Source organism: Pleuronectes platessa, chromosome 8 (assembly GCF_947347685.1).
Source record: "Pleuronectes platessa chromosome 8, fPlePla1.1, whole genome shotgun sequence".
NCBI classification, from domain to species: domain Eukaryota; kingdom Metazoa; phylum Chordata; class Actinopteri; order Pleuronectiformes; family Pleuronectidae; genus Pleuronectes; species Pleuronectes platessa.
The window spans coordinates 16,396,921-16,408,954 of NC_070633.1; the positions used below are offsets into that span (position 1 = coordinate 16,396,921).

Here is a 12,034-nt window from a genome sequence, read left to right on the forward strand (position 1 = left end):
CTCCTGGCGAGGATCCTCTCTCTTCAGTTTAATTCATGGCACAGCTTTTTAGTAAATCAGTGATGTCCCTACGCGACGGTGCTCGCGGTTGATTTTTCCATCCCGTACGAGAGGAAAAGGTAAGCTCTGCTCTTCATCACGACTTCACTGTTCCCATCCGAATGTGTTTTTACTTGACCGGTCTCTTGGCACATGTGTGCACGCGAGTAGCGTGTCTCCGGAGCGCATTCGGAAACATTGGAGTGCGCCCGACAACCTAATATATATGGTTCGTCTAAAATCAAATTGATGTCCTGGTGCCGGCGCTGTATTTCCATCCGCTGAGCGCAACATACTGTAACATGTATGCTGGATGGAAATGTAAGTGCCGCTCTATGAGGTACTTGGGTAAATCTGCGTCTTGCCATAGTGGATCATTTTCATGTTCCGTGTTTTTTTTCTTCCTGGAGCTTATCCAAAGATATATCAGGCGGCCCCCGTGCACCTGATGTAAATACAAATTCTCCACGGACACGGTGCGTTTGGGGAGAATCTAAACCCGGGTAGTCGCATTACGAACATCGTATGTACCGCGCGGCTGGTCACGACTTCGGGCATTAATCAGTCTTGCTCCACACTGATCGCTTGATAGATAGGCCCACTTTCCAGGAGCACCCGGCCGACTGCAGGGACTTTAAAGTGCGGCTCTCTCCTCAGCCTGCGGCCGCCGATGAGCTCGGTGCGCGGCAGCAGCAGCAGCGCGCTCCGGCGTGGTCAAGCGGTCCACTGTCACAGACCACAACCTCTGGGGCCACGAGTATGTTCCCACTCAGACAAGACCCATCCATGTGTTCGCGACAGGGACTCTCAGCTCAGATAGTCACGACGGAAAAAGCCCAGTTGGCCCGAGGAGTAACCGCCAGCTGGTCGTTTGGGCTCCTAATATTCAATACCTGCTCAAAAGGCAATAGATTCATATTGTGCCCGTTTAAGACTCCCACAAGGCCTCGCTTATCAGCACAATATTAAATCAAACGGGGATGTGAACCTTCCCAAGGTAAGAAGCAGATTATTTTTTTGGGCTGCACAATGAGGTATTTGTACTAAAAGATGAATCAGCGAGTAAATGGGTGCAGCCCGACTATTTGTCTGATTTGAAAAGAGCAATAAAACCATCTGCTCTCGCACACATTTCCATTTCGCCAGGAGGTGCAGAGCAATTGATCATAGTCTGCAATATCCTTCCATTCTGTATAGCCTACTCCTTATAACAGTGTTTGCAATTGTCTTTATACCTCTGATAAATTCAACTGAGTATGAGCGATGAGTTTGGGATTCAGAAGTTGACTAAAGAGTTCCTGGTGTAACTAACCTGTAGCCTCAGAGAAGCGTCCCAGGTGTCGAAGATGTTCTCTCTGAGCTCTGCTTTTCGTTTTCGTGCCACTGTGTGAGTCTGGTTGAGCCACTGGACCGCGTCCAAGCTTCTATAAGTGACTGCTTCCCAAGTCACATTTATTTTATATCGAAATAGACACGAGTTTGGTTATCGTTTTAGTTATTAATCCTCGCCTGAATAGCTTTCTGATAATCATCAGATAGTAGTTCAGTTGTCTGTTTCCCCCCCCCCCCCCCCCCCCCCCATGACGGATATTACATTGGATGTGACAACCCACATTGAATTTTCCTTATTTCAAAACCCACGATGGTGCCTGCACAACTTGAACTATGTGGCCAGTTTGATACATGTATAAATGTACTGCCGCACGTTTTTCCAGTACTATTCTGCTATTAAATTCTACTTGAGCAGTAACTTTAAATATTTCTGCTTTCAGACATTTTTAATTTGTCTGCTTTGACTGATTTGTCTTGTTTTAATTAATGGCACAGTTTCTCTGAAAATGCTTTCCCCTTGTCTGATTTAGTCCCACTTTCTATAAAAAAAAGTTAAACTTAATATTCAAGATGACATAAGCTACGCCCAGAAATATGATACGTATATTTAGCATTGGGATTGCATTTGGATGTATGGACTGCCCTCTTGAGGTCTACGGTTACAGCGTTGTAAATCAGTTCTACTGCATTGGGGACGAGAAATATTACAGAGCAACAACATTATTACCCAATGACCTGTCCATACTCACTAATCTGTCTGAGAATTATGATTGGAAAGTGGAATGACACTGATCTATAATGCAGTGTTCGAATCCCAGTGAGATTCCAACTTGAATACACCTATTTGTTTCAGTATTAAATAAATTATAAACATTGTCATCGCAGCCTGCATTTATGTCAAGCATCATTTTCTCTTTCCCTTTCCGGCTTTCCCGCATGAGTTGTGTAGTCATTGTTGAAGTTTCCCGAGAGAGAAGAACTGTTATACCTCCACCTTGTAAGGAAAACTGTTCTGACTGTGTGGACTGAAAAAAAACTGATGGATCTTGACAGAAACCTGGTCTGTCAGGCTGTCAGCGATCCTTAAAGCTGTTAAAAGAGGGAACAGCCCAAGACAATCAAAAGTATTGTATTTGCCAATGCCCTCTTTTTAAAAAATCACGTCGGCTCCACAGGCGATCTTAAAAAAGATACGGCAGTAACTAAAAACTTGACGGGTAAAGGACTCCGACTAACTCGGGTCCGAGGCCGCGTCCCAGTTGAGGGTATCTTAATGGGCGAGGGTAGGGGAGGGGGGGGGGGGGGGGGGTGACCTGTGCTGTATGTCCCCCCCTCTGGCTGCTCCCCTCCAGCAGATGCAAACACCAGGAAGGCCTGTCCATCACATTGTCGTGTAAAGTGATCCAGGGCCGGGCCCGCTGCTCCTCACTCTGGGTCTCTCAAGAGGGAGGCTTGAGTTTGCCTACTGGATTCAACCTGCTGTCTGGGGCTCAAAATAGCATTTCAGGAGACTGGTGAAATGTAAGCAAAGGAGACACTCTGACTGACACCTAGGATTTCTGTCTCCCTCCCTCTTACCTTTTTTCCCCCTCCAGCATAATTCCTTCTCTCACCTATTCTACTCCTCGTGGACAGGTTTATAAAGACGCTTGACACGTGAATAGCTGTGCTAATATTGGAAAATCACAGTTCAGCGCAAAAAAAGGACACGTTCATTTAATGGAAAAAGAGGAGTAAACATGTTTGTCCGTAATATGTTGAAGGTCAACCTATCGAAGATCACGTTTTGCCTTCTAATTCCATAGGAAGAGAAAGACCTCTCCATAACTGCATATACATTTAGTGTATGTACATGTATTTTATGTATATACCTATAGTAGAAAACGTTAGCACTACAAAGGTGTCCTTTTTGTACTACATTTGTGTCCTACTCCTGCACATACTTAGAGTCAAAAGACATACAGCACCCCTTCATCCTGCGGAACATTATTGTCACTTACGCGGAAGAGAAAATCTGGATCATGCTTTGATCTTTTCTGTTATTTATTTTTTTACTTCGGCGAATCACATTCCATTTAGGGATGTAATTTAAACTTCATTATGCGTTGTGTGAGCTCAGCCTTGGAGAGCGTGGCGATCATCACAGAAAGCCAATTGCTGCTCGCTCTCAGAAAGATGCACACTTCAAAGTAAAGTGTGTCACAGTCACTAATGGGATATATCTCGTCAATATTTTGACTTGACAGTGGAATAAAGCGTGTTCTATACGTGCAGAGTGACTAACCCTCACACGGATCAATGTCAGCTGTTGCTTTCTCTTTTCTGTCCAGCTGTCTTTAATGAGTCTCGTGTGACTGCTTTATGAAATGTGTGAGACGGAATCTGTCTTTTACAGGCTGCATGAATGCCTTGCAATTGTTGCTGATTCAAAAACCCGCTTAATTAAATTCTTATTTTTAATCAATTCCCTTTTGTCGGTAGGCCCAGTGCTTCAATGGCTATGAACGCTGTTGCCTTGCCAATTTAGAGGACCCCTGTGGTGCAGTTTAGGTGGTCATACCTTTTTTTCGGCAGGATATTATACGACTCATGTAAATGGATGGAAATTTCATAAAGTAGGAAATATTACGGTTCCCAAAGAGGCATTTGTGGTCCCTTGTTACCGCCTTTTCAGCTCCAGCTGCACATTGCTTGTCTGATCGCTGTCACACACTTTTGCCATCCTTCTAAAGGAAATGGACGTTTGATATCAAGCCAGCTGCCTTATGAATACAAACCAATATCTTGAGGAAAATCATATAAGGTTAATAAACACTCAGGGGGTTGGCGGATGTAAACACAAGGTGGGCTATGAGCAATGAAATTATATTAGTCGTTAAATATATTGCACTAGAATACACTCTGGGAGCCGGTGTTATTACAAAGAGTGACCATAGCATTGGTGGGTTTATCTGGATATGTCATTGCACACCAGAATCAGTGTAAAGACTAGTAATGAATTTATTTCATTTTACAGCGAATCTCCTTACTTATACTTATCCTGATATACTAAACACACTGCTCTACCACCATTCTGTCAAAAGCCCATTACAGCCTGTGTGGCCAACCATTGAGAGAGACCATTGAGAGTGTGGTGGAAATAATGGAACTTCTATTTATTTACTATTTCCAAGAATGGATTAAATGAGCAAATAAGCCAAAAAGTGCGCTAACCACATGAAGCAAGTACCCTTGAATGACTAAGCAACCTGCTAATCGACTGGTTGAAAACAGTCAATATGTCATGCTAGCGTATACTGGCAGCGAAGACATTGCACAGTGGGACTCCTTCATCGTCTTCCAATGACCTATTTGGGTTTTGGCAATTGGGGCTCCTGCCCTTTGGCAAGCTTTGGCACATAGAGAACAGTTCAATATTTTGTAGAACAGCAGCATCACATGAATTGACACCAATTAAAGAATAATGTTCAGTGATGTTTTATTCATATGCACTGGATTTACTGGTAAGAGTTTATCCTAGGCAGAAGTGGGCGCTTTTTAAATTAGTTGTTGGAAAGAGGCTCATTTGTCAGGATGTAATGAAGTTGATGATTAAATTTCACTAATTTGATTGATGGCAGCTTGCACAATAAATAATTCCGCATCATCCTCTCCTTCCACCAGAGTCACTTCAAACAGTGCTCTTATCAAACTGTTTATGTTTACACACATGGGCGTTCATGACAACATTTGCCAGCTCAATTGTTTACATTGAGCGCAAATGAGGTTGCCCATTAATAGTGGCTGTCAAGCGGTTACGACTGCATGTGTGTGTGCTCATGCATGGCGGCACCAGCGCTCAGGGCTCGGTTAAGCCGTCTCCAGATCAGCTGAGGTCTGGATGTGATGTGCAGTTTGTGAGGACGCCATCGCACCACGTTGATTCGCAAAGACTCCGAAATGAATTGAGTTTCTCTCTGTGTCCCATATTTTTCCCTCCATGCGCAGTACTTTGTGAACAAGCTCTCAAATCCGACACTGAACTCAACAGCGTTCATACTTCTCAATATAAAAAAAATGAAATGGTTCATTACAGCGATGAAATGGATTGATGGAATATGTGAACTGCCAACCTTCACGTGTCCGCTTGCTCAGTGGAGGTCGTCAGAGGTTAATTGTGTAAAACTAACGTTAATTTGCTCTCAAAGACATTGGGAAGATGTGGGCTCATGGCTAGTTAGGATGAATAGGTCAAGTTGAAAAACTCTGTCGAGGAAAGGTACAACTAATTACAGCAGAACTTGAATGCCGTGTAATCTTCCCGCGCTGACATTGTGTGTTCTCTCTTTTTCTGTCTCTTGCGACAGAATTGCTGCCGTAAAAGTGAAGCTCCCATCCGCTCTCCAGTATGGACTTAGCAAGTCAGGCTCAGGTGCTGGGGGTCTTGCTCGCCTGTGGGGTCTTGCTATGCTGGGCCCAGGAGAAGGACTATACGGTGAAGGAGGAACAGCCGGAGAACGTCCGCATCGGCAACCTGCGCAAGGACCTGGACCTCAACTTAGACCCCAACATCCGTCTCTCCTCGCCGCTGCAGTTCAAGCCTGTGTACAAGACAGGTGACGTGCCTTTGGTGAGGGTAGAGGCCAACACAGGAGAGATCTTTACCACCAACCACAGAATCGACCGGGAGAAGCTTTGCTCGGGGGTCTTCGCGGAGAAACGCTGCTACTATGAGATTGAGGTGGCCGTGCTGCCGGACGAGATCTTCCGATTGGTCAAGATCCGCTTCCTGATCGAGGATGTGAATGACAACGCGCCCCTCTTCCAGTCCACTGTGATAAACATCTCAATTCCGGAGAACACCGCTATCAACACCCGATACCCAGTGCCCTCGGCATTTGACCCTGATGTAGGGATCAATGGGATCCAACACTACGAACTGGTCAAGGTGAGGATCACTTCTTCTTCATCTTTATTGTATATAAAATGAAATACAGAGGTACTGTTGTTTTTGTTAGGAGTAATTACTGTTATCTTATTCAGGGGATTATTTTTTTATATATATATAAACAGATACAATGGTTTGAAATTAATTGGAAAAACTAGGGTTTTAGTGTGGGCTTTCATGAAAACTGCAATTGATTGGAAGAAAATAAGCAGTATTGTAAAGGTGTATGGTTCAGAGTAGTTTTAGTTATTACCTTTTTGATCTGGTTTGTTTAAAGAGGCAAAAAAAACACATAACAAAAGACATAAAACTGACGAAACTGTTTCATCAGCCCATTTCCAAATTAGCTCTCCTTAGTTCTCATATTAACACGAATGTGGTTTATCCAACATCCCTCCTGCTACAGCGTCTGAGTGCTTAACAATAATTGCTCTTTTATATACCTGTTTCTTTAATTAATTATTTGCTCATTTCTCAGCTGCCACCACTAAATAAATAAAAACATCTATGAAACTGAAGCAGAATTTCTATGTAAAGAAAATTGAAGTTGATAAGAGGCTATTACTGTATGTCTGCAATCTCATGTCTAAATTAAAAGCCATCTTGTGCAAATTAATTTAGTTCAATAGTGACCGAGTGATAGATTTTGATAGTAAAAGATAAAGCCTGAGGCTTTATAACACTGGAACAAGCCTCATCTTACTGGTATGCTTTTTTTTTCTACTTAATAGATTAAAGAGACGTTTTTTTCCTGTGTGGAATAAATTGGCTTTTTTCGAAAATCCAAGAGAGGAACATTTGCTGCCATAAATTTGAAACAAACACTAGTGTTGCTATCTATGTCTTGGAAAAACAATTAGAAAGATATAAAATGGGACAGATAGTAGAGCAATTCTTTTTTTCAAACAACAGATGCCTGTCTCCAATGCAAGCAGTATTTTAGACTGCAGGCTGCCATCTGTTAACAACAGGTCTGAATAGTTGGGGCTTTTTTGAGTTTGTACATAATGTTTTCTTTTGCCATTTCTTTTCATCCCATATGGTTTTAAATAAAATTCACCTTCTGCATTATAGCTTCCTCTATACACCTGCTCTTAGTGCTGTTCATTTTCAATCTGGATTGAAGATATGACCTACTTTTTCATGAAGTGGAATATGCTTACATTATTTTGTACCGGCTAGTGATATTTTCCATATGCTTTCTGTCTCTATAAAAGAAGACTGTAAAGAATGGAGGCTTTTCACCAAGTACAATAATATCAGAAAACACGCAGTGGAAAGTGCAGACACAGCACACAGTCCATGTCCAATTTCCAGCAACAGGTTGAATGTGCTGAACATCGTAGATTAAGGCAAAAGAGAAGGAATGCACTATATTATGCTAATAGGTGTCTCATGCAGCACTAGCGAAAGCTTTTCTTCATCATCTAATTGATGCACTATTAAACTGCAGTGCAATATTCTCTGTTGCCTAATGCATTCAGCCCTAAACCCAGAAATGTAGGATAATATCATGCGTTCTTCATTTATAGTCCAGACAACACTCTTTGCTTTGTGGATAGACGAGTATTAGAGGTGACACGAGCCCTTACAAATGAAGTGTAATTAAAGAGGGAGATGCAAGTACTCTGGGGGAAATCCTAAACATAATAAATAAAGGAAGGTTGCTGGAACCGAGCGCACGGTGCGAGACAGAGATGACAAATCCATCCTGTAGTCTCAGATGAAGTTAACATGGGGTTGGAACAAGCAGAATCATTGCCGTGTGCCTTGAATACTGATTTGCATTTTTAAAGAGTCGCTCCACTACCGAGGCCTCTCCAGCGCCATGTCCTGAATTGTTCACACCGGGAAAATCACCAACCAAATGCTCTGCTCATTATGATGATCATCCGCAATCATTTTTCCCTGCCCTTTTCACAACATACAGCTTTCCAAACCCCTTGCAGAGGCGGCGGTTGTATTATCTTTTGCAGGAAATTCCTCTAAGAGCGTCCTTGGCACTGTGTCTCTGATTCACTTCTTCTCATTATATTCTCATTGTGCTCGAGATTAATTTCCTTGTGTTCCAGGCTCCATATGAGTAAAACACAGGAAGGAACATTATGGGAGCCAGCAACATTTTCAACCTTTGGTGTCTTATTTTCAAAAGTGCAATAGAAAGCGGAGGGTTTAGAGGGGAGGGAATGTGCAAGCATTTCCTAGAATAACTCTCGGCCCTTAAGCCACCCTTAGACTATCTTTGTTTGGTCCTGGGAGATTTCTCTCAGAAGCTCCCTGACAATGATAGTTTGCCCAGTTTTCTTGCGTTACACAGGGCACTTTGCTGAAATTGCTACCACAGCATGGCAAAGTGAGCCACTCCATATGTAGCATGCCTGAGTTGTCAACATACAGAGCAAGTAAAAGAAACGCAGTAGCCTCGTTTTGTTCAACTTTGTCCTTTTCCAACGCGAAGACGGACAACAGGTAATCTCATCCTACACAGTGCGCCGCACGTAATGGCTGGTAATTACACTTTGAGTGAAACTTTGCCATCAGTGCTGTGCAGCGATGTGTTACGTCATCTGAACTGCAGAGAAGGCACCTAAGAAATGGCCAAGGTCAGAGAAAGCAATCACATGCATGGATGGAGGAGGATCTCCCTGGAAATCAGATCTGATCACTTTACATATTCACAGGATATCTCAGAGGCCAAGAAAGAAACATGCACACAGGACTAAAGGAGAGTTTGCCATTGGTTTTATTGACTGGCCACCTTTCTTATTTATGAAACATCAAAAACTACAGAAATCTGAATTATATCACTCTCTTCAGACACGTCTGTAGTGGGCATCTTGTTCAAGTTTGTAGGGAACAGTGGTCTGCTGCTGGCCTGGCTAAGTCTCCTTGATAAAGTGGATGATGAAGTGGATGTCTGCAATTTGGTCAGGCAGTGGAAGGCTTTTCCTTTCAAACTTTCAAACAGACCTTTTCTCTTTCTCTGGTATTTTGCAACCAACTCGGTTGCTATGTGTCTATCTCAAAATGTACCTAAATTTCTCTAGTGGGTGAAGGGGTCCGCTGGTACTCAAAGACTGAGCTTGAAGTTTATTCAGAAACTGATTCTAACTTTCTATCTGCAAAATTTATTCAAGCACCATTGCCAAGTAGCACATAAATTTGATTAATGCACTGACTGCTGCCTATAGGCTGTGAATAGGATTTTGGGCCAGTGAGCTCGCTGTCAAGCATTTCCAGCTTTCATTAGCATCTTATTTTGACACATTATCCTCTTTTAGGGTTTGACAAAAAAGACAATTCCTAGCTACTTTTGTCTTAATTCTATGCATGAGATCATTGCCAGGGGCAAAAGTGAATAAGGTTTGGAAGAAAAAAAATGGGGAAGGAAAAACACAGGGAGAGGGTGAGTCTCTATCAGCATTATAAAGAGCCGCTATTGCGTGTGATGAATAGCTGTCCCCAGTTAGCCCCATCCATGGGCATCACCGTGACTACAGTCTTCCTGATATATTCACAGCCCAATCTCAGTCTCCTCTGAGTTTTAATAAGGTCGTCAACTTGACTGAAAGATGCATCCACTGATAATCTGAGGCACTGTCTGCAGAATGAGGTTGAGAGTCGTCTCTCTCTCTCTCATCAGCAGCCACCCCTGCTTCTGTCAGTGTCCCTCAGTCATTTTCATATCCAGCTCTGATTAGATCGTGTACCACACACATCCCACGTACAGTCACCTGCTCCCACTCTGATCACCGAGGAGACCTTTGGTCCTGTAATGTGAAATGAATGGTGAGTCATGTAAGTTCAAGGAAACGTACCTTTGCAGTGCACATGTGCTTAATGAGTGAGGCATGGTAAAATGCACACTTAGCCGTCTAGAGAACTTTGCTAGGCCTTAGGGTCTCCAGTGAGTGATTCATGCTAGTATTTGGACTTTTCTTAGCTTGCCCTAGATTTGATCACAATCCACCAGACTAATTCTGCATTCAGGAGGATGCACAGCCTGAGAGATAGCTCTCTTCAACTTATTGAAATGCACTGAGCGCTGTCTTGTCAGTTGTAAAATTGTGTGAAACCCAGAAAAAAAGCATAGAAGAAATCCAGGCTCATAAATCATTGTGCAGCATTCCCTCTGACACATCCGAACTCAACATCCTGCTATTAACATCAGGCTTTGCCAAATATCAGTGTTCAGCTACTCAGCTACTGTGCTGAATCTGTGAGCTATTCAAACAACCACGGATTGAGCAGCTCTGTGCAGATGGAGCCGTGCCTCGTAACAGATCCCCCCAGACTGTTGCCTTGGACCTTTCAGTTATGACAGAGATAGTTCGGCATGGGATCGAGCACTGTTCATCCATGAGGCATTTTATTTTTGTTTTCACACATAGCTTTATATAACATATCTGCTTATCCCTACGTGACTTATGCTTGCCATAAGGATCACAAAATAGGGTCTGTAAGATCAGTGCTGCAGTGTTTGCCGTTTTAAGTAGTTCTGTCAATCACCGACACGTTGACAACATTCCCTCGGCAAGCAATTTTTCAGAGTACACAATAATTTACATGCTGCAGCTGCACGTTTGCTTCTGTCGGCTACAACACCGTGTTGGCACACGGGCGGCTCTGGACTGTGAAACCTACCGAGGACTCTTGTGCTCACAATTTGGTTGAAATGTTCCTCCCTTGAACATGGAGAATGTATATATCTTAATCTCATTTGATAGCTGTGCCTAGACAGAGTAATCTTTTCCAACATTATGTGCAGCATGGAGCTTATCGCTTTAAATAGGATGCTTTTTCTTGTTTTACCATGAAACTGCTTCTGACTGAAAGAGCTTCAAAGGGCTTCTTTGTTTCATAATGTGCATGCAGCTCATTCATGGGCTTGATCTTCTTCTTATTCCCTCCCCCCTCTCTCTCTTTCTCTCTGTTTCTGCCGCTTGTGTCTCTTTCCCTCTCTCCTCCTTCGTTTACTTCCCCTCTCTTCTAATTTGAAAACTTGTATGGATCCATGCCATACTCTATCTGCAATTGTAAATATTAGTGCTACTTTTTTTGCGTGGAAGGCAATTACTCATAACAGCCACTGCCAGTTCCTCTGGCTTCTCATGGGGATTACTTATGCATTTGTTTTCATTTTCCTTCGGCTTTACTTTTGCCTAGATGTAGCACTTCTCGAGCAAAAATCCCTCTAATAGGCAGGATTTTTCACTCTCCTACTCTTAATCTGTGGTGATCTGGTCTTGTAGCGTATATAAATGGGAGCTTATCGGTGTGTCTCCATTTCCAACTGTCTCTCGCTCTTTACTAAAGTTAAAATGTTACAAAGCTGCCTGCTCTATTCTAACTTGATGCAAGGAAGGAGGGTAGTGAGAATGTATTCTAGTGAAGGTATGAGGAGGAGATTATAGGAGCAAATATACCCGGAGGGGAATCGTAAGATATGCAATATACAATTTATTCAGAGCATGGTTATTTGCCCATTTTTTTTAGAAAGATCAATTTACTGACATTTGGTAATTTTCTGGTCCATGTGCTTTGTAGTGTATGTAAGAAATATAAACTTAAAAACTAGCTGATGATTAGTATTTTTGAAAATGCTTTACATTAGTTTAGGCACCCAGCTGGGATGAGCACAGCAAAGCCAAGAACCAGCTGCCTTGTTCAAGAATGTCCTGGGCTGTTTAATTTGCTCTTGACATTCATCACTGCCTAAAAGCCTGATCCGGAGAA

At 42.7% G+C, this 12,034-nt stretch overlaps 1 protein-coding gene across 1 annotated transcript in view; it reads left to right on the plus strand.

Moving 5' to 3' along the window:
- The first annotated feature begins 5,758 nt into the window (after positions 1 to 5,758).
- pcdh11 (protocadherin 11) overlaps positions 5,759 to 12,034 on the plus strand; it is a 114,440-nt gene continuing 108,164 nt past the window's right edge. Inside the window, exon 1 of the mRNA XM_053429188.1 lies at positions 5,759 to 6,298. Coding sequence (XP_053285163.1) covers positions 5,759 to 6,298 — 540 coding nt within the window. The remainder of the gene's footprint in view (positions 6,299 to 12,034) is intronic.